This window comes from Herpailurus yagouaroundi, unplaced genomic scaffold, assembly GCF_014898765.1.
Source record: "Herpailurus yagouaroundi ecotype Mexico unplaced genomic scaffold, PumYag 184, whole genome shotgun sequence".
NCBI classification, from domain to species: Eukaryota; Metazoa; Chordata; class Mammalia; order Carnivora; family Felidae; genus Herpailurus; species Herpailurus yagouaroundi.
The window spans coordinates 33,662,142-33,686,341 of record NW_024412415.1 but is presented as its reverse complement, the minus strand read 5'-3'; the positions used below and the strand labels follow the sequence as shown (position 1 = coordinate 33,686,341).

The following is a 24,200-nucleotide window of genomic DNA, read 5'->3' as shown; positions in this document are numbered from 1 at the left end:
TTATTAGGGAGAAAATGTGGACATTAAAAAAAGTCCTCTTATTTTAGGCAAAGGAGGCACTTTTTTACAACAATAAAAGATACCGCTTTAATTATATTTTTCTAAGTTTCTAAGTCTGAAGTTTATCAACAGTATCATAAATATTGTAGTTAAATAGCTACAATTTTCAGAAAGTCCCTGCACTTCCTTAAACTGGCCCTTACTAAATGGCCTAGTATAAATTTAGATCACATAAATTTAACTAAATTTGTTTAAGTTCTATTAATCCCCTTTTAATTCACTTTATCAATCTCTAAGGTAACATTGAATTAACATAATTAAAATCCCTAAGGGTTACTAGGAACAAAATTCCTTCATAACTTATCTTTTACATATTTTGAAGTATATAATTCAGTGGTGTTTAGTATAGTCACAGTTGTGCAACCATAACCATTAAAACATTTTCATCATCCCCCAAATAAGCCCATTCCCCATTTCCCTCAGCCCTAGGCAACCACAAGTTTACTTTCTTTCTCTATGGATTTGCCTATTCTTGGTGTTTAATATAAGTGAAATTATATAATATGCATTCTTTTATGACTGGCTTCTTTCACTTAGCATAATGTTTTCTAGACTCATCCATTTGGGAGCACACATCAGTATTTCATTCCTTTTTATGGCCAAATAATATTCCATTGTATGCATATACTACAATTTATGAATTCATCAGTTGCTGCTCATTTGGCTTCTTTCTACTTTTTAGTGACAATGGGTAACGCTGCTATGTTCACATACAAGCTTTTGTGTGGATGTGTGTTTTCATTTCTCTTGTACATATGTCTAGGAATGGAATTACTAGGTCATATAGTGATACTATGTTTAAGCTTCGAAGAACTGCCAAAGCAGCTGCATTCCCACCAACAATGTATAAGGGGTTCAATTTCTCCAGATCATCCTCTGTTCTTTTGATTACAGCCATCCTTGTGAGTGTTATGTCATATCCCATTGAGTTTTGACTTATATTTTTCTAATGGCTAATGATATTGGACATCTTTTCACATGCCTGTTGGCCACCTATATATCTTCCTTGGATAAATCTGTATTCTGATGATGTTTTACCCATTTTTTAATTGGGTTGTCTTTTTATTGAGTTGTAAGAATTCTTTATATATTCTGGAGACAAGTCCTTTAGCATATATATGAGTTGAAAATATTTTCTCCTACTCTGTTAGTTGTATTTTCATTTTCTTAAGGTTATCGTTTGCAGCACAAAAGTTTTTAATTTTGATGTAATTCAATTTATCTATTTTGTTGTTGTTACTTGTGCTTTTGATACATCTTAAAAAACCATTGCCAAATCCAAGGGCACAAAGACCTACACCTACATTTTCATCTAAGAGTTCTATAGTTTTAGTTTTTACATTTAGATCTATGATCTAGCTTGAATTAACTTTTGTATATAGCCTGAGGCAAGAGTCCAACTTCATTCCTTTGGCTGTTATCCCAGCACCATTTGCTGAAAAGGCTATTCTTTTCCCCACTGAATTGTCTTGGTATCCTTGTTGAAAAGCAACTGACCATTATTAATGTAAAAGGTCCTTTCTGGACTCTGAATTAAATTTGTCACCTATATGTCTATTATTATGCCAGTACTACACTGTCTTGATTACTGCAGTTGTAACAGTAAATTTTGAAATCAGGAAGTGTGAATCCTTGAACTTTGTTCTTTTTCGGGATTGTTATGGCTACTCTGGGTCCCTTCCAATTCCATATGAATTTTAGTATCAGCTTGTTCATTTCTACAAAAAAAGCAAGCCAGATTGTGAAATGGATTGTGTCAAATCTGTAGATCAATTTGGGGAGTATTGCCATCTAATAGATTTTTTTTTAATTTTTTAATGTTTATTTATTTTTGAGAGAGAAAGAGAGAGACAGAGCATGAACAGGGGAAGGCAGAGAGAGATGGAAACACAGAATCTGAAACAGCTCCAGGCTCTGAGTTGTCAGCACAGAGCCTGTTGTGGGGCTCGAACTCGGGAACAGTGAGATTATGACCTAAGCCAAAGTCAGATGCTTAACAACTGAGCCACCCAGGCACCTCTCCATCTGATAGATTTTTTTTTTTTATTTTTTTTTTCCAACATTTATTTATTTTTGGGACAGAGAGAGACAGAGCATGAATGGGGGAGGGGCAGAGAGAGGGAGACACAGAATCGGAAACAGGCTCCAGGCTCCGAGCCATCAGCCCAGAGCCTGACGCGGGGCTCGAACTCACTGACCGCGAGATCGTGACCTGGCTGAAGTCGGACGCTTAACCGACTGCGCCACCCAGGCGCCCCATCTGATAGATTTTTTAACAGAATTCAAGGTTATACATATTTATATAAATAGGATCGTAATATATTATTATATTTGATCAACATTTAAGTTTTTATTGAAATGCCTTTTATACATTGTTAAGTCCTTATTTAATGAAGACACAAAGCCAAGAATCTAAAAAAATGGGTATTTTTCATCTGAAGTGTAAGCAACACAGTTTATTGTTCATTTCATCTTCTATGACTAAATGGTACAAATGAAATTTTCAGAGCAAGATTATTAGGCCTAGTGTGTCAGTTCTTGGCTTCTAACATTGTCTTTGGGGATGTTTTCATCCACTCCATTCTTTTTAAGAACCATGAAGGGCAAGGAGAGAAGTTAAAGTAGCCACCAGCAACAACTACTAAACCCATCAAAAAGCAAACAAATGTAAAGAAAAAGCACAATTCTCTATTTTTTATTACTTTTTAAATGTTCATTTATTTTTGAAAGAGAGAGTGTGCATGTGAGCTAGGAAGGGGTAAAGAGAGAGGGAGAGAATTCCATGGAGGCTTCACGCCGTCAGCACAGAGACCAATGTGGGGCTTGAACTCACAAACTGTGAGATCAAGACCTGAGCTGAAATCCAGAGTTGAATGCCTAACTGACTGAGCCACCCAGGTGCCCCATAATTCTATGTATTTTAAGCACATTTCAAAGGTCACTTGACTTTGGCATCAAGTTTTCTTTATCCTGTTGTGGTATAGCTATCAGGATCAGTTGAGAGAGCACCTTCATGTGCATGGATCATCTTAATACATTTCATTAACTTCCGAAACAATATGGTAGTATATCTTCTAATATGTGAATCCTGTTGGTGGGTAGCCTATGGGGGTGGGTAGTAGCAAAAGAATCATGAGTCTGTCCATAGATCTTTTACAGGAAGAAAGTAAGATCTTGTAAAGCATTGATTTGTATTAGTTTTGTGTAAGGAAACACTTTTGCCTGTCTTGGGCACATAAATAAAATTAAATGTAAACAGTATTTTTAAATATCTGAATAAACTTCACCTGAGTAAAATATTAGGTATTAAAAATTAGTTCTCATACTTTTGAGTTTCATTATGACTCTTAGATTTTTTTTAACAGTTTTAAACTATCATTTTGGTTTTTTATGCTCAAATAGTCACAACTTAGTTGGAGCCACTGTAAGCTGTCTCTTGTATCCTTTTGAGGGAACCACTGAATTTTTAAAGTATCCTTGTTTGTTGTCTGGTAGTTACTGCTGCCTGCCTCCCTCCCATCTTCTACCCCACTCTCATCCTTACCCCTCAAGTCTAGACTTTATTTTCCTAAAGATGAAAATCAGCTATCCTTTCAAGGAATCCTGGTTTCTTTTCACGGAAAACAATATTAGAGATAAAAATCTGAGGGCTAGAGGTACATATCAAGACTAACATTAAGAAGTGATATTGTTATCAAGCCATTTTAGTCAACAGAACTAAAAAATATATATGAACAGACATTCATTTTTACTGATCTTTGCCAGCTGAGTTTTAACATTAAGGCACACCAACCTGAATTTTAAACCCCCTATCTAAATTATAATTGCATTCCTTTTTATAATATAATAAGCCATACAACTATTACTTTTAGCTGGAAATCTTGATTAAAACTGACATAATTATTGGTTCTGTCAATAACAATTTATTAATGTTAAAACTTACCATAAAAATACTAATGAATAACAAGGTTAAACATTACAATTGCTTTTGTATAATCGGACTACATTCCACTCCAACTAATGAATGGTTAAATTATCTTGTTTGGGGTTTTGTGTAATTTTAAAAACCGTTTTGTTGTTAAATACACCACTGTCTGATATATTCTCTGTTCTAATTGCTTAATTTTAATGTTTTAACTGACATTTTTTTCTTAGTGCAGCATTACAGTACTAGAGTTTAAAAAAAGCTTGTTATTTTTTAGTACACTTTATGAGATGGATGAAAAATATAAACAGTTTGAGCTGTCATATTCAAGAATCTTATTTGGTTAACCTAATGACTCATGTAGTTACATGTATAATCTTTCTCTCTACATAAGTTCTTTCTGGAGAAACCCAGTTTTGTAAGTGTAAGTAATTTAGAAAATTCCAGTCACTTAAATTCCTATGCAAGATTTTAAATAATTGCAAGCATTAAAATAAAATACTTGTAAACTAGTCTAGGCTGGTAATATTTTATCACTTAGTTCAGGCCTGTGATTTGTGTACCTCATTGTATGTATATTATGTATTTAAAATGTCATGCTGATAACTCTGTTTTGCATTATAGTTACTGGACATTAACACAAAGATAAAACAAAACTATCATTTTTAAAGAACTAGTTTATAAAATTTAATTTTATCAGTAGATGCTATTTTCACTGTAATGTAACTAACTGAACACATTCTAAAAACCAAGCTATATTTCCCAGTTTCATCATGCCATAAATTTTATTACTTTAAACTGAGACAAAATTAACATAAAATTTCTTAAATTTAAGATTATGGATATGACAGTATAATTCATAAGATTTTTTTCTTCTACCAAAGAGTTAGGAGTGGCTTGGTTCCCTTGTCTCACCTGAGAAACTATGGTTTTTGTGGCCAGAGATATTACAAATTTTTAGAAATTAAAAAATGTGATTTTTACCTCTAGTCACTCATTTTAAACCACAAATCATGGTTTTAACATGTAAATTAAGTGGCTTCTTTTCTTTTTTTAAAGAAACTGAATAACAAACCCAAGAAAACCTAGTGCCCTATTATCTATGCAAATATATTGTAAATTAATTGAGTTTTTAAAATATTTGGAAGTCTCAAGTTCTTACAAATGCACTATCAAGCATCAATTAAAATATCTAATTGTATACATAAAACTTCCAATTGTTAAGAGGTGTAAAAAACCAAATAATTTCTTCTACAATGTCTATTTAAGAGAACGAATATATATGATTATGTTCATAAAAATCCAAAAGGCTACACCTTTATTTGTTTCTGGAGAGATTTCCTAATTGGTAAAGCTAAAATGGTATTATGCATTAACTGTTTTAACTAACAATTTTTTTCCACAAAAAACTTACACTCAAAAATGAAAAAAAAAGAAAAAAAGACTATGCTTCTAAGAAGTGACAGTATGCCAAAAATTACAATAAAATGTACTGATAATAATAAAATGCTAATATTAAAAATCTTATACAGTAATATACCCAGTTCCTTAAGACTAAAGTTTTAAGAGAGGAACACCATGGAAACAGCTTGATTTCGGGACGGGTTAAGATGGCAGAGAAGTAAGGGGACCGGGATTTTCCTTGTCCCTCAAACACAGCTGTATTGAGGTCAGATCACTCGGAGCACCTAGGGAATGGATGTGGAGTGACATCAAGATCTCCACAGTTGGAGGGAGACAGCTTGGCAGGATGGAGCCTCTGGAGCTAAAACTTGGAGGTACAAAAGTGAGCGACTTTCTCCAAACGGAGCTGGAAGCCATTGCCATGCTCCTGGGGAAGAGGGAGCCAGCCCTGGAATGCATGGAGGAGTGTAGCCATCTCAGGGGCACACTGGGAGAGAACAGTCCTCTTCCCAGAGTACTGTAAGAAGAGGGTTTACTGCCTCCCCAAGGACAAAACACCCTGCAGGTGCCAGCCAAAGGCCTTTTATCAGCAGGGCAGAGTGGTGCTACTCCAGAACAGGGTCTGCATAGTGCAGGGTCATTTAAGACATCAGATTTTGAATCTCAGTTGAGCTCCTAGAGGCACAGGAGAACTGTGGCACAGGGCAAGCTGACTGCCCTCCATACTCTGTGAGGGCTGCCTTAACAGCATGATTTGCAACACCTGGTCAGAGGAGGACAGATTGGGTGTCGCCATTTTCCTCCTCAACACCAACATGAAGGGACTGCAGGGAGCAGGACAGTGGGCTCCCGATGGAGGTGGTACCAATTTACACCAAACCCTGCCCCTTGGTGCCTGGCAACTGCTTATCTACTGGAGCAAGATTGACCCAACACAAAGTCAGCCTCTCCTCCAGACCAGCACAGCCAACAGACAATTGTTTTTGTTTTTTAATTTTAGTTTATCTTATTATTCTAGATTCTCTCTCTTTTTTTTTTCTTTTGGAATCAAGCCCATAGTTCCTGGTTTGTTTGTTTGTTTGTTTGTTTTTTTGGTCAATTCTTATTTTGTATACATTATAAATATAAATATAAATATAATTTTTTTGATCAGGCATTTTTATTCTATTCTTTTTCCACCTTTTCTCTATCTTCTTCTTCTTTATTTTCCTTTCTCTTTCTCTGGATTTAGCCTTACAGTTTTTTGATTCTGTTTGGTCTTCTATTTTACCCTTTAATTTTTCTTTTTTTATGGGATCAGGCTTCCCCCCCACCCCCACTCCACTTTTTTTCCTTTTCTTTTTCCAGGTTTACTTCAACAAACAAATCAAAGCACACCAGGTTGAAGGTTCCAAACATTCCACCACTATAAGCAAGTAAAGAGCTCTGCAGAGGTGGGATAGAGGAGCCGAAACTCAACAACAGAATGCATGAAACATACACAAAAAAAACACTTCCTGAAGTCCCAGGACCTGGACAGGGTATGAGCACTTTTTAATATAGTAATACTCTCAGGTGCAGGTCACATAACAAGCTTTTAAAAAACACAAAAGACAGAAACTTAGCCAAAATGACAAAATGGAGGAATTCTCCCCAAAAGAAAATTCAAGAAGAAATCACAGCCAGAGAATTGCTCAAAACATATAAGCAATATATCTGAAAAAGAATTTAGAGTAACAGTCATAAGACTAACAGCTGGGCTTGAAAAAGCATAGAAGGCACCAGAGAATCCTTGCTATAGACATCAAAGACCTAAGAACTAGTCCTGATGAATTAAGAAATGTTGTAACTGAGATGCAAAATAAACTAGACACAGTGACAGCAAGGGTGGAAGAAGAAGGGGAAAGAATAGGTGAAATAGAAGATAAAATCATGGAAAATGATGAAGCTGAAAACAAGAGGGAAAGGAAATTACTAGATCATGAGAGGAGAATTGGAGAACTAAGTGAATCCATGAAACGAAACAATATCCGTATCATAGGAGTTCCAGAAGAAGAGCTAGAGGAAGGGGAAGAGGGTTTATTTGAACAAATTATAGCTGAGAACTTTCCTAATATGTGGATGGAAATAGGCATTCAAGTCCAAGAGGTACAGAGAACTCCCTTCAAAATAAAAATGAAACAAAAACAAAAACAAAAATCCCACAACATATCATAGTGAAACTGGCAAAATACAAAGATAAAGAGAATTCTGAAAGCAGCTAGGGACAAACAGTCCTTAACCTACAAGGGTACACACATAAGGGTAGTAGGAGACCTGTCCACTGAAACTTGGCAGGCCACAAGGAAATGGTAGGAAATAATCAATGTGCTGAATAAGAAAAACATGCATCCAAGAATCCTTTATCCAGCAAGGCTGTCATTCAGAATAGAAGGAGAGATAAAGGCTTTCCCAAACAAAAACTAAGGGAGTTCATGACCGCTAAGCCAGCCACGCAAGAGATCCAAAGGGGGACTCTGTGAGTGGAAAGCAGCAAAGACTACAAAGGACCAGAGACATCACCACAAACACAAAACTTACAGGTAACACAATGGCACTAAATCCATATCTTTCAATAATCATTCTGAATGTAAATGGACTAAATGCCCCAATCAAAACACACAGGGTATCAGAATGGATAAAAAAACAAGATCTGTCAATATGCTGCCTACAAGAGATTAATTTTAGACCTGAGAACAACTGCAGATTGACAGTGAGGGGATGGGGAACCATCTCATGCTAATGGATGTCAAAGAAAGCCAGAGCAGCCATACTTACATCAGACAAACTAGATTCCAAAACAAAGACTGTAACAAGAGATGAAGAAGGGCATTATATCATAATTAAGGGGTCTATCCATCAAGAAGAGCTAACAATTATAAGTATTTATGCCCCCAACTTAAAACACCCAAGTATATAAATCAATTGATCACAAACATAAGCAAACTTAGTGATAATAATACTATAATTGTAGGTGACTTTAACACTCCACTTACGTCAATGGACAGATCACCTAGGCAGAAAATCAATAAGGAAAACAACGGCTCTGAATGACACATTGGACCAGATGGACTTAACAGATATATTCAGAACTTTTCATCCTAAAGCAGCAGAATACACATTCTCAAGTGCACATGGAACATTCTCCAAAACAAATCACATACTGGGTCACAAAACAGCCCTCAACAAGTACAAAAAGATTGAGATCATAACTATGCATATTTTCAGATCACAACACTAGGAAACTTGAAATCAGCAGCAAGAAAAAAAAAATTGAAAGTCCCCAAATACTTGAAGGTTAAGAACATCTTCTTAAAGAATGAATGGGTTAATCAGGAAATTAAAGAAGAAATTTAAAAATACATGGAAGCAAATGAAAATTAAAACATGACAGTCCAAACCCTTTACGATGCAACAAAGGCATCCTAAGAGGAAATACATTGTAATTCAGGCCTATCTCAAGAAGCAAGAAAGGTCCCAAATACACAACCCAACTGTACACCTAAAGGAGCTAGAAAAGCAGCAGCAAATAAAGCCCAAAGCCAGCAGAAGAAGGAAAATAATAAAGATTAGAGCAGAGATACACAAATAGATAAAAAAAAAAAAAAAAACAAAAAAAAAAAACCCAAAAAAAACAGATCAATGAATCTAAGAGCTCATTTTCTGAAAGAATAAACAAAACTGATAACCCCCTAACCAGACTTCTCAAAAAGAAAAGAGAAACCAAATAGATAAAACCATGAATTAGAGAGGAGAGATCACAACCAACACCACAGAAATACAAACAATTATTAGAGACTACTATGACAAATTATATGCCAACTGGACAATCTGGAAGAGATGGACAAATTCCTAGATACTCACACATTACCAAACCTCAAACGGGAAGAAATAGAAAATTTGAATGGACACATAACTAGCAAAGAAATTGAATCAGTTATCAAAAATCTCCTAACAAATAAGAGTCCTGGGCCAGATGGCTTCCCAGGGGAATCCTATCAGACATTTAAAGCAGAGTTAATACCTATTCTGCTCAAACTATTCCAAAACATTGAAATGCAAGGAAAGCTTCCAGACTCATTCTATGAAGCCAGCATTACCTTGATTCCAAAACCAGGCAAAGACCTCTCTAAAAAGAATTACTGGCTAATATCCCTGATGAACATGGATGTAAAAACTTCTCAACAAGATACTAGCAAATCTAATCCAACAGTACTTTAAAAGAGTTATTCACCATGATCAAGTGGGATTCATTACCGGACTGCAGGGCTGGTTCAATATTCACAAATCAATCATGATACATCACATTAATAGAAGAAAGGATAAGAACCATATGATCCTGTCAACAGATACAGAAAACACGTTTGACAAAATACAGCATCCTTTCTTAAAAAAAAAAAACCCTCAAGAAAGTTGGAATAGAAGGAAAATACTTTAACATCATAAAAGCCATTTATGAAAGACTCACCGCTAATATCATCATCAATGGGGAAATACTGAGAGCTTTACCCCTGAGATCAGGAACACGACAGGGATGTCCACTCTCACCACTGTTGTTTAATATAGTATTAGAAGTCCTAGCCTCAGCAATCAGACAACAAAATGAAATAAAAGGCACCCAAATTGGCAAATAAATCAAACTTTCACCTTTTGCAGAAGACATGATACTCTACATGGAAAACCGAAAAGACTCGACAAAAAAACTGCTAGAGCTAATACGCGAATTCAGCAAAGTCACAGGATATAAAATCAATGTACAGAAATCAGTTGCATTTTTATACACCAATAATTAAGCAACAGAAAGAGATACCAAGGAATTGATCCCATTTACGATTGCACCAAAAACCTAGCATAAAACACCTAGGAATAAACCTAACCAAACAGGTAAAAGATCTGTATGCTGAAACTTATAGAAAGCTTATGAAAGAAATTGAAGAAGACACAAAGAAATTGAGAAACATTCCAAGCTCATGGATTGGAAGAACATTGTTAATAATGTCAATATTACCCAAAGCAATCTACCTAATGCAATCCCTATCAAAATAGCACCAGCATTCTTTACAGAGCTCAAGAAAACAATCCTAACATTTGTATGCAACCACAAAAGACCCTGAATAGCCAAAGTAATGTTGAAAAAGAAAACCAAAGCTGGAGGCATCACAATCCCACACTTTAACCTATATTACAAAGGTGTAATCACCAAGACAGTATGGTATTGGCACAAAAAACAGGCACATAGCTCAACAGTATAGAACAGAGAACTCAGAAATGGACCCACAAATATATGGCCAACTAATCTTTGACAAAGCAGGAAAAAGTATCCAATGGAAAGACAGTCTCTTTAGCAAATGGTGCTGCGAAAACTGGACAGCAACATGCAAAAGAATGAAACTGAACCACTTTCTTACACCATACATAAAAATAAATTCAAAATGGATGAGAGACCTAAATGTGAGACAGGAAACCATCAAAATCCTACAGGAGAAAACAGGCAGCAATCTCCTTGACCTCAGTCACAGCAACTTCTTACTTGACATGTCCCCAGAGGCAAGGGAAATAAAAGCAAAACTGAACTATTGGGACCTCAACAAGACAAAAAGCTTCTGCACAGTGAAGGAAAGAATCAACAAAACTGAAGGCAACCAACAGAATGGGAGAAGGTATTTGCAAACGATGTATCAGATAAAGAGTTAGTATCTAAAATCTATAAAGAACTTATCATAATCCATAACATAATCCAGTGAAGAAATGGGCGGAGGATATGATAGACACTTTTCCAAAGAAGACATCCAGATGGCAAACAGACACATGAAAAGATGCTCAACATCACTCATCATCAGGGAGATACAAATCAAAACCACAATGAGACACTACCTCAGAATGCCTAAAATTAACAGCACAGGAAACACATGTTGGTGAGGATGTGGAGAAATGGGAATGCTCTTGCACTGTTGGTAGGAATGCAAACTGGTACAGCCACTCTGGAAAACAGTATAGAGGTTCCTCAAAAAATTAAAACTAGAACTACCCTATGACCCAGCAATTGCACTACTAGATATTTAGCCAAAGGATACAAAAATGCTGATTTGAAGGGGCATATACACCCCAACATTTATAGTAGCCCTATCAACAATAGCCAAATTATGGAACGAGCCCAAATGTCCATCAACTGATGAATGCAGTAAGAAAATGTGGTATATGTATATATACAATGGAATACTACTTGGTTATGAAAAAGAATGAAATCTTGCCATTTGCAACAACATGGATGGAACTGGAAGGTATTATGCTAAGTGAAATAAGTCACTCAGAGAAAGACAGGTATCATATGATTTCACTTATATGTGGAATTTGAGAAAGTTAACAGATGAACATAGGGGAAGGGAAGGAAAAATAAGATAAAAACAGAGAGGGAGGCAAACCATAAGAGACTTTTAAATACAGAGAATGAACTGAGGGTTGATAGGGGAATGGGGGTGGATTAAATGGGGAATGGGCATTAAGGAGGGCACTTTTCAGGATGAGCACTGCATGTCATATGTAAGAGATGAATCAAAGGGTTCTACTCCTGAAGCCAAGACTATACTGTATGTTAACTAATTTCAGAACAATAAAATAAAATAAAATAAAATAAAATAAAATAAAATAAAATAAAATAAAATAAAATGAAATAAAATAATAATAATTTTTTTTTTTTAAAGGAAAAACATGTCACTCTGAATCTTGGGCAAAGAGTCAATAGTTTCTAAGCTGAACTAAAAAGGAAAACTAGGGGCGCCTGGGTGGCTCAGTCCGTTGGGCGTCCGACTTTGGCTCAGGTCATGATCTCATGGTTCATGGGTTCAAGCCCTGCATCTGGCTCTGTGCTGACAGCTCAGAGCCTGGAGCCTCCTTAGAATTCTGTGTCTCCCCCCTCTCTGCCCCTCCCCCACTCAAGCCCTGTCTCTGTGCCTCTCAAAAGTAAATAAACATTAAAAAATTAAAAAAAAAAAAAAAAAAGGAAAACTAGGGGCGCCTAGGTGGCTCAGTCAGATAAGTGTCTGACTTCGGCTCAGGTCACGATCTCACAGTTCATGGGTTCGAGCCCTACATTGGGCTCTGTGCTGACAGCTCAGAGCCTGAAGCCTGCTTCAGATGTGTGTCTCCCTCTCTCTCTGCCCCTCCCCTGCTCATGCTCTCTCTCTCTCAAAAATAAATAAACATTAAAAAAAAATTTTTTAAGGAAAACTAAACCACTCCCACCTCCTTTGGTTAAAAAAAAAAAAAAGGAGGGGGAATATAATTTTTAAAAAATATACATGTAATTCACGGGCACCTGGGTGGCTTAGTGGGTTGGGAATCTGCTTCTTTTTTTTTTTTTTTTCCAACGTTTATTTATTTTTTTGGGACAGAGAGAGACAGAGCATGAACGGGGGAGGGGCAGAGAGAGAGGGAGACACAGAATCGGAAACAGGCTCCAGGCTCCGAGCCATCGGCCCAGAGCCCCACGCGGGGCTCGAACTCACGGACCGCGAGCTCGTGACCTGGCTGAAGTCGGACGCTTAACCGACTGCGCCACCCAGGCGCCCCGGGAATCTGATTCTTGATTTCAGCTCAGGTCATGATCTCACCTTGTGGGTTCAAGCCTCATGTCAGGCTCTGTGCTGACAGTGTGGAGCCTGCTTGGGATTCTCTCCTTCTCCCTCTCTCTCTGCCCCTCCTGTGTTCTCTCTCTCTCTCTCTCTCTCTCTCAAAATAAATAAAAATATACATGTAATTCAAATTTGAGAACTTTCATACTTTAAAGGATAAAAAAAATACAGGGCTCTAATAAAAGTAAGTAATTTTAATATTTCTTTGGGGAGTTTCTTACTTAATGCTACAATTTAAAATTCTGGTAGAATATTGGTAAAATGTAGGTCTTTTAAAAAACTTTACTTTTTAAAAAAGTATTTTTTTATGTGCTTCATTTGTGTGGTGATTGTATTGCTATCACAGAATACAAAACTCAAAAGTAAATAAGGCATATCCAAACCTATGCACAATTTGGATTTCTGCATTTAAGCTAATGTACCTAAACTTTTTGAGAAATGTACTGAAAAACATAAATATAATGTGAATATGCAATTTCACTTAAAATGTGCTACAAACAAAATATTTGGTGTCTTAAAAATTAGTTATAATATTATAAAATCATAATGACCAACAGAATTTTTCCATTAAAATGTATTATGTATGGATTTTAAGTGTTATAATTCACTGATAGTTTAACATGAATTGTATTTTATTTTGACATTAACTTGATTATATTTCCTGACATTCTTAATTATGGATGTATAAGCTAACATTTAAATTAATAATATGTATTTCTCTAAAGACTTAGAAGAAAAACATTGAGGTTTGGCATCAAACTGCCTGTAAGTTAAAAGGAATGTTGCTAATAAAGTAATGTGCACTGGTTAACTGCCTATAAAAATAAAAACTTAAAGGAGAATTTTAGACAAACTTTCAAAATATTGAATTTATTTACATTCTATCTCAATTATTTAGGTAGAGTATTATGAATCACTAGTCAGATAAAATTCGATCTAAATTTAGATGTCTGATGGTCTATTAAGACTCCTCTCTCCTTTCTAATATCTAGTACTTTCTTTATACACAAACTAGGAAATAATATAAAGAAAAGCATTGCAAACATACTTCCAACATATTTTGACCAAAATTAAAAATAAAATCAGGTTATCACATAATTCCCATGTTTGCTCTACTTAGGTATTCTTGCTTATTTGTAAAACACATGGTCTCTTCCATTAAGTCCCAAATAAAATGTTTTAAACCAATGTATCTGGACTTTCACTTCCAAAAAGATAGCATGCACTTTTCCTCTATTCTTCCCACTAAGTAGAGTTAAAAACCCTGGATACCATATACAAAACAAGTAATCTGAAAGGCAGAGAAAAGACAGACTAACTAGGAACTTCAAGACCTAAGGAATGACACAGCAGTGAGTTCCCTGGGTTTTCTTTTTGCCACACACACCTCAGACTAGAGACTGGAGAAGCTGGCAACTGAGAAACACCAATGGATGCAGACAAAAAATTTTCCGAGAAAAGACTGCTCTCTATAGCCAAAGGACAAGTAAAACGGTAGCCTAGCAAGACAGAAAGCTTTTAGGCAATAACCATCCCATTCCAGGCAAACACCATAGAAAACTTTATAGCCCTATGGCCAGTAGCAAAGGCTGAGTGGAGAACCCAGACTTTTACCCTCATCAGGCAGGCTTCAGTAAGGTGCTCCAACATCTCTGCCTTTATCTCATAGAAGTGTTGCTACCAGGTATGAATTAATACCTTCTCTTCCGGTAGAGAAGGCTGAGGAGCAGCTGGGACTTTCATCTTCACCATGTGGTAACAAGGCAACATTCATTTAAATCTATAAATCAGTTAAATCTCTAATTCAGTCTCAATCTATAACAGAAGATATAAATAAGATCTAGAGTCTTACAACATAATACCAAAAATATCCATGTTTTAATCAAAAGACACTGGTCACAACAAGAACCAAGAAAATCTCCATTTGAATGAGCAAAGGCAGCAAAAGAAGCCAGCACGAAGATGACACAGATGTTAGAATCATCTGACATGGATTTAAAAGCAGCTATCATAAAAATGCTTCAACAAGCCATCATGCACATGCTTGACACAAATGAATAATAGAAAGTCTCAGCAAAGAACAAGAAAATCTCAGCAAAGAAACAGAATATATAAAGAAGAACCAAACTGAAAGTTTTGAACTGAAAAACACAAAGACTAAAATGAAAAAAACCTTCATGGATAGGCTCACAACAGAATGGAGGGGACAGAGGAAAGAATCAGTGAACTGGAAGACAGAACAATGGGAAATACCTAATGTGAAAAACAGAAAATGGACTGGAAAAAAAAAAATGAACAGAGCCTCAGAGACTTGTGAGACTGTAACGAAAAGGCCTAACATTCATGTCATCTAAGTCTTGGAACATTCAAGTCATCCAAGAAGAAAGAGGTTGAGTCTGAAAAAGTAATCAAAGACATATTAATAATAACTGGAAAAAACTCCAAGTTTGGCAAAAGACATGAACTTATAGATTCAAAAAGCTAAGTGAACTTCAAACAAAATAAACCAAAAGAAATCCATGCTAAGACATATGGTCAAACTTCGGAAAACTAAAGACAAAGAAAAAAAAAAAAAAGAAATAACACCTTATCTATAGTGGAAAAACAATCTGAATGACAACTGGAATTCTTATGAGAAACCATGGAGATCAGCAATATTTGTCAAGAGTTAAAGAAAAAAACCCAAAACTGTCAACCTGGAATTCTCTATCAAGGGAAAATATCCCTCAGGAATGAAAGAATGATCAATACCTCTCAGATGAAGGACAACTGAAAGAAGTTGCTGTCCAAAGACCTACCCTAAAAGAATGGCTAAATGAGGTTTGTTCAATAGAAAGAAACTGATAAAAGAAGGAATCTTGGAGCACTGAGAAGGGAGAAAGAACAAAAGGAAGAGCAAAAGCATGAGTAAAAGCCTGAGTAAATGCAACAGTTTCTTTCTCTTGAGTTTTCCAAATTACATTTGACAGCTGAAGCAAAATTTGCAATACTCTGATATGGTTCTCAGTGTATGTAGAGGAAATATTTAACGCAATTAGGCAATTATACTGCAAATGGGAGAGGTAAAGGACATAAAGGGAGGTAAGGTTTTGTTTAAAAAAAATTTTTTTAACATTTATTTACTTTTGAGAGACAGAGCACAAATGGGGGAGGGGCAAAGAGAGAATGAGACACAGAATCCGAAGCAGGCTCCAGGCTCTGAGTTGTCAGCACAGAGCCCAACGTGAGCTCGAACCCACAAACCGTGAGATCAGACTTGAGCTGAAGTCGCATGCTTAACTGAGCCACCCAGGTGCCCCAGGGAGGTAAGGTTTTGACATTTCATTCAAACTGGTAAAATGTTGATACCAATAGACCGTGATAAGATATATATGCATAATGTAATACGTAGGTTATACAAAGAAATACACTCAAAAACACCTTAAGTCAGATGGAATTCTAAAAAAAAATCTGTATCTCTCAATATAAGATGGGTGTTTCTGACCATGTAATATACAACTTATGTTTTAAAAAAACAAAGGCTTTTTTTTTTAATTTTAGGGAGAGAGAGAGAGAGAGAGAGAGAGAGAAAGAGCATATGAATGGGGGAGAGGAGCAGAAGGGGAGAGGAGTAGTGTTGGAGAGGAAAAGTGGTGGGGGGATAGAGAAAGGAAGAGAGAATCTTGAGCAGGTGGCATGCTCAGGACAGAGCCCGCTGCAGGGCTCTATCCTACAACCCGGGGATCATGACCTGAATCAAACTCAAGAGTTGTAAGCTCAACTGACTGAGCCACCGAGGTGCCCCTAAAAAATGAAGGCTTTAAAGCCCAAAAATACTGTTAATTTTTAAATGTGTGGTTTGGTATAAGAATACATACCTGGTAAGGTAGTAGTAAAATGTTCCTTATAATTGGGGGAAACTCAGTAAACTTTTTAACTTTCATACAAAGACAAAGAAGTTAAAATTCAATGGAATACCTCTGGTCCTTGTGCTTTAAGGACTCACATGTTTTTACTTTGCCCATGGCCTGTAACCTCGATAGGGAAACTGGTGATCACACTCAAAATTTAACTAAGAATCATGGATGCCCATTTTTTTAAAGGTTCAAATATAACTAGGATTTTTATTACCACAAGAATGAAAAACGGAATGGTTTCATTGATAAGGAACTCATGTATATAAAGCTTAATATAGACCCAAGCAAGGAATCATGTATAGGTGGACCAGACTCTGGATGAATGTCCTTAATTTTGGAGAACAATTTCTTTCTATTTTCCATCCATGTCATTAAGTGGGCTCACAAATAGACTTCCCTTATTCTACAGAAGTGCTGCAAGTAAGAATTAATATCTGAAATATTTCATCACATAAGAACTGCCAGCTAACACACCAACACCTTCAAATTAAAATGAACTTAAATCACAAAGATGAAGTACTTCCAACTCAAATCAAGGTTCTAATAACCGTGCCTCATTAGTGGGGTACACTCAAAGAATGGTCACAAAGAGAAACATCCTATCTTGTTATTCATCCAGCAGTTTTCCTATAATTTGTTAATTCACATTTAAATTTTTGCTGACAGGTAAAATGAACAATTATGTTCCCATGAATTAAGTGTTCCAGTTAAAGAAATATAACTTTAGGGTTAGGGGTGGAGGAAACAGAGAGAGAGTCTGGTAAAAGGGTACAAACTTGCAGTTATAAAATGAGTAAGGGGGCGCCTGGGTGGCGCAGTCGGTTAAGCGTCCGACTTCAGCCAGGTCACAATCTCGCGGTCCGGGAGTTCGAGCCCCGCGTCAGGCTCTGGGCTGATGGCTCAGAGCCTGGAGCCTGTTTCCGATTCTGTGTCTCCCTCTCTCTCTGCCCCTCCCCGTTCATGCTCTGTCTCTCTCTGTCCCAAAAAAATAAATAAACGTTGAAAAAAAAATTAAAAAAAAAATGAGTAAGGCCTGAGGATCTAATGTATAACATATATACACTTGATCTTAGCCAAAAGGCCAAGAAGCGATAATGTATAACATATATAACATGGGGACTATGGTTGATACATACACAAAAAGGTAATTATGTGAGGTGATGCACTAATTAACTCAATAGTGGGAATCCTTTCACAGTATAGACATATATCAAATCATCACATGGTATACTTTAAATATATTAGTTTTCTCGGTTACACCTCAATAAGGCTGGGGGAGAAAAAAGAACTGTAACTTTGGGTTTTGCACTTCTTGGTATTTATGTTCTTGGTTAGTGTCTTCCCATAATGAATATGGGCTTGCCCAATGTGACTATCTTGGCCTATAGAGACATTAGTGAGTCTGACACAGCTTAAGCTTGATAAGAACTTACATACTGGGGTCCTGTAAAACTCCCTTTAAGAAGCAAGCTGCCGTGGTAGAAAGACATTTGGGCTAGACTACTGAAAGATAAGAAATCATGTATTGAAAGACCTTGGAAGATAAGAAGCCATGTTGGATGTTCTCATCCCACTTGAGCTTCCAGCTGAATACAGCTGAATGACTGACCTCAACTCCACCTTATGGGGCAGAACTGTCCTGCTGAGCCCAGTCAACCCATAGAATCATGAGAAATAATAAATTTGGGGGGTGTTACTTTATTCTGCAACACATAACCAAAAAAGTGTCATATATTTATGTACACACACACATTTTTAAGTAATCCCTACACCCAACATGGGGCTTGAACTCACAACCCTGACATCAAGAGTCACATATTCTTGGGGCACCTGGGTGGCTCAGTCAGTTGAGTGTCTGACTTGGCTCAGGTCATGATCTCGCAGTCTGTGAGTTTGAGCCCCACATTGGGCTCTGTGCTGACAGCTCAGAGCCTGGAGCCTGCTTCAGATTCTGTCTCCCTCTCTCTCTGCCCCTCCCCTGCTCATGCTCTTTCTCTGTTAAAATAAATAAATGTTAAAAAAAATTTTTTTTTTCGAAGAGTCACATATTCTACCAACTGAGCCAGCCAGGCACCCCAAATTATATTTTTTAAAAGGGATACAAATTTAATTCAGGTAAAAGGTTAAAAATCAGAAAGTTATCCCAGGAGTAATGTTAAATTTTAATTGGAACCAAAACAAACTGATGACTTTGAAATATATCTCTTCTAGTTCTGTTCAATAAAATGATGTAAATAACAATATCACCCCATCATGTAAGTCCGATATGTATCCCAGGTACTTTAGTCTCTAATACTATGTCCTATGTCTCCTCAGAAGGATGGTCGATCCCACTGAAAGAAGGGAAGATAAAAAGTGGTCTTGGGACAACCAGCTAATAAGAGAAAACAAGAAGTCTTTAAAAACACATGAGATCCTACCAAAACAGCACAAAAAACAGCTCAAAAGAACAGAAAGACAGGAATTTTTTCTGATAAAACATCGAAGGACAGCCTAATGCAACTACTGTTACGCCTCCCCTCTGGACATTCCATATTAGATAACATGCTCCTCATAAACATTAATGAGGTGTGTCACAATATTGCATGTACAGGTTTGAGAGACCCTCCCAGAGCCATAGTCTTGGGCCTTGAAACAGTGTAAAGTGAACTTGCATCACCAGAACCAAGTGAATTTGATCTTTTGATTGTACTTGAAATAAATAAAAGGAATCTGCTTTTCTTTTGAATTTATTTGCCAATACATTTCAACAATTATTATTGCTGTTTGCTGCTTTACTACTTCCTTTGCCTTCTGTGGTCTATTAGGACAAAGGCCTTCCTAGGGACAAAGATAGATGCCAAAAAAACTTATATATTTAGCCTTCTTTAAACACCAATCTGGAGAAGCAAGTTAAGAGGTTTTCTGATCCTAGCTTGAAACAATCCTGTATCATTAACTCTACTTTTGCTGATCGATCCAAAGAGATAACCAGGGGGAAAAAAAACAATTTAATTATAAGATATAAAAAAGAGCCTGCATGGCTCATTGGTTAGGAGTCTGACTCTTGATTTTGGCTCAGGTCATGTGATCAAGGCTCGCGTGGGGCTCCCTGCTGATAGCTGGGAGACTGCTTGGGATTCTTTCTTCTTTTCTCTCTCCCCCTCCCCTGCTCACATGTGTAAGCACACATGACCACTCTCTCTCTCAAAATAAATAAACTTAAAAAAAAAAAAAAAAAAGAAAAAGAGCCCAAAAGCTAGTATTTCACATTCTTGTGTTTGTAGCTTCAGGCTTATGAATATTTGGTGACTTAAAATTATAAAAGGCAAATCGTATAATTTATTTTAATAATATTTAAATATATAACTACAGATACTTTCGAAGTTATAATTTTCTTTTAAAGCAACCAGAACTCTCATTAAGAAGTAAAGCAAGTTATACACCACCAACACATTAAAGGGGTATGATTTTTAAATTTGGTAATATTTAAAACTAAAACTATGGAAAAATCAGATACAAGAAAATTAATTGAGTGTATATAAATTTAAGTATATGGTACAAAGGTGATGCATGCACCATCAGGAGGTGTATGCATGTGGAAGAATCCAAGCCTCACTCATGTCAAACTGAACTTGGATTAAATTGGTACTAGCTAAACTTGGGTTGGGCACATTAGAAAGGTATGGACAGTTAAAAGAAGTACTGAGGTTTTCAAAAAAATGTAATTACTTAATAAAATAGCTATGATACTTGTGTAAGATGACCTCAAAACTGTCTTGGTATTCTTGAAAAAAAAGGCAAAACTGTACTTTTCATTATAAAAACCTATGTGCCTTTTCTTTGGCCTGACAGCATTTTTTATATGACTCTCACCCACAAATGTTAGAAGAGTGGCCATATAAAATAAAAATACAAATTGGATTTAAACCAAACACAAGGATAAGCCTGGTTTCTTTTGGTGTACTTACTCCAAAAAATAAATAAACAGAATTAAAATCACCAAGAGAAAGAGAATGAGAGAGACAGAGAAAGTAGCCATGTAAACGTTGCTCTACATATCCCTTAATCCAATCCTGTGGAAAAGAAGTCAATTACATTTTCCAAGCTATCCTCTGTGATCTGTATATATTTTCCTTATATCTTGTGTCATCTGTATCTTCAACACAATACCACTCCTTTTTCTTTTCATTTCCTGCGAGCTTTACGAAAGCTTAGGGAAGAGGGCACACATACAAAAAAGAACAAGCCATGAAATGATGCAGTTAAGCAGGAGACTGCACTGAGTTAAGGATCCAGCAATCGCAGAGTGTGGTGTGTGACAATATTAACGTCTCTTCAATTAAAGTCTCCATACATGTCAGTCAGTTGCGACTTACTGATCTATAGCTACCAAAATGCAATAACTGATGTTAGTTATAATGACTATCAGACATCACGAAAGGATATCATCATCTTCAGTATATTGTTCCTTTATGGCAAAGAAGAAAATTTTTACAAAAGATCTTTGTTTAAAATAGCTAACAATCATAAATGCTAGTACTTAAAGGGATGACTTTGGTATACGGCACTTTATCCAGAACTTTTCTCACCAGTATTCACGATTTAGGTTGTGTTGTATTTTCACTTCTTAAATCTAATTTTTTACTAAGACATTTTAACAATTCTGAAATAGAGTTCTTCATAACTGGCATGCTCCTTAGTACTTTTTTCACACCTACCTGTTAAACTTTATTTACTTGGGTAGGTCAACCCCAACATTAATAAAAGTTACAACGAACTACAGTTAAACTAGATGGATGAGCCTCACAGTTACATCTGGAATATCAGACATGCACTTAAATATTTCAAGGTGTCCTCGTCAACATAGTAGTCTTAGCACGTCTGATCTTGATCTTACTAGTTTTCAGCTATTGGGGACGGGCAGGAACAAGTCGTAAGTTAGAATTCTGCTCAACGGAGGTTTTGAATCCTGTGCACTGGAGGATCCACTGTTGGGGGGCATAGGGGGACACAGAGTGTCCTAGACAATCCACCTGCTCTCCGTGTTTTACCACAGGGGTCAAACTTTTTCTGTAAAGGGCCCGAAGTAAACATTTTAGCCTTTGCACGCCATCCCGTCTCTGTGGCAACTACTTAACTCTGCTGTTAAACAATGCGGTAAAGCAGCCATGGACAATTAATAAAGGAATGCGCATGGCTGTGTTCCAATAAAACTTTATCAACAATGCCACTGGAGTTTCATAGTTTTCCACAAGTCAGGAGCGAGTATATCTCATATTCACCTTTAAAAACGTAAAAGCCATTCTTGGCCAGCCAACCTTACAAAAACAGGCCCCCTTGGCCCCACGGGCAGCAGTTTGCAGACCCCTGCTTTCTCTCACACGCAGCGACTCTGGCCAAGGGGAACGAGGTTAATGTCAAGGAACGTATCCGCCAAGGGTGAGGAGGTCACACCCGCCAGCCCAGTGTGCCCAGGCCGGCGCATCCCGGGTGACGCCTGGGACCCGCTGCATCGCTACCGGCGGCGCGCAGGTCGCGGCGGAGGAAGGCGCGAGTAGGAGAGGGATACACCTCCACAACGGAGGCCAGGACCCCGGGCAGTGAGGTGTGGGAAGAGTGCAGGACCGGGTCTCCGGCGGACCCCGGAGCAGGGAGCTTCCCCCAGGACTGTCCCCTGGGTGGCTGCCGCCGCAGGTCGGTCACTCACTCGGAAAGGCAGGCACGGATGAAAGCCATAGCAACAGCACAACTAGGACTAAGGACTTCATGGGCACCGTCCGCAGCACTCCGCCATGCGACGGGAACGTCCTCGGCCACCAGGCCGGGTACCTCAGGGCCGAAAAGAGAGGCTGTCAGCCGCGACAGTCCCTCCTCAGGGCCGTGGGCGCCCTGCAACGGTTGTCCCCAGCGCGCAGGCGCAGCGAGGGCTTGGGGGAGGGGAACGCGAGTGGCCGAGGCCCGCCCCTTCCTGGACCAGCGCGCAGGAGACTGGGCCACAACGTTCTGCCCCGCCCCGGTGCGCATGCTCGCTTTGGCTTCCAAGCTCCGTGGCGGGCGCCGGCTCCGAATGTCTTGACGCCCGGGCGACTTCTGGAGCTACGAGGCCTGGGATGTGGCAGAGCTCGGCCGGCCGGTGGAAGCTGGGCGTGTGGCGGTGCCTGGAGGGAGCTATGTGATGGAAGACATGGACAAGTAGCCTGGCAGTCGCAGCCGCGTGGAAGTGCTGTAGTGGGGGAAGCACTAGGCACTGTGGGCACAGAGGAGCCCCCCCCCCAACCCTAAAGGGCGGGGAGGAGGTCCCCCCACGTGAAGACAGCTGGGCGCTCCCACTCCCAGAGAACCGGAAATCGTTCCGTCTAATTGCAGCGACTGGGAGGGAGCAGATGTTGGAAGTGAGAGAGGAGAGCTAGGTAGTCATTAAAGCCACTTTAAGGGGCTTGGGTTTGTTTTGTTCAAAAGACGCCCCCCCCCCGTTTTTTGTTTTTTTTTTTTTTTTTTTTGAAAAGACAAACTATGGAAACAAGCTATGGCGAATAGATGGGTGGGTTGTCTGGGGTTAGGATTGGGGAGAGCGTGACTATAAAAGAGTATGTATGAGAGAAGAGGAGTGATGGAGAGTTGTGGTGGCCTCATTCTATACGTGTGTTAAAATTCTTAGAACTGTTGGGGCGCCTGGGTGGCTCAGTCGGTTAAGAGTCCGACTCTTGGTTTCGGCTCAGGTCATGATCTCACATGTGTGAGTTCGAGCCCCACATAGGGCTTGGTGCCGACAGCGCAGAGCCTGCTTGGGATTCTCTCTCTCCCTCTCTCTGTGCCCCTCCCCCACTCACCCCCCACTCACTCTGTCTCTCTCTCTCAAGAATAAATAAACAAAACTTAAAATTCTTAGAACTGTACACCACCAAGAATAAGTTTACCATATGGTAATTTAAAAAATCCATAGGCACCCATATCTCTGCTTCAGGAAGCAAAGGGCCTGGGTTTTATTCTGAGGCAATGGGGAAATACTGCAAGGTTCAGAGCTGGGAAAGGTATAATTAGATTTGCATTTCAGAAAGCTCTCCTTGCAATGTCAGGAATGGGTTGGCAGGAAGGAAGCAAGAGTGAGAGGCAGGGAGCCAAGTGAGAAGGCTGTTCCAGAAATCCTGGCATGTATTGATAGAGACCTGGACTCATACTGGCAGAGGACATGGGGCCTGTGGACAGAGTTGAGAGACATTTAATTAGAATCGACAAAACTGGGAGATTGTCTGAATGTGAGGACTGAGGGAGGAGATCATGCTC

The 24,200-nt window shown here is 38.1% G+C and overlaps 1 protein-coding gene and 1 non-coding gene across 2 annotated transcripts in view; both read right to left on the bottom strand.

Moving 5' to 3' along the window:
* The window catches only part of SPESP1 (sperm equatorial segment protein 1), a 35,890-nt gene extending 13,064 nt beyond the window's left edge, over positions 1 to 22,826 (bottom strand). The window contains exon 1 of the mRNA XM_040493098.1: positions 22,624 to 22,826. Within this exon, the coding sequence (XP_040349032.1) occupies positions 22,624 to 22,684 (61 nt within the window). The 5' untranslated portion in view covers positions 22,685 to 22,826. The remainder of the gene's footprint in view (positions 1 to 22,623) is intronic.
* Positions 17,829 to 18,027, bottom strand: LOC121042156 (U2 spliceosomal RNA). The gene has a single exon (XR_005796009.1). It is a non-coding gene; the product is annotated as a U2 spliceosomal RNA (small nuclear RNA).
* Positions 22,827 to 24,200: the final 1,374 nt, after the last annotated feature.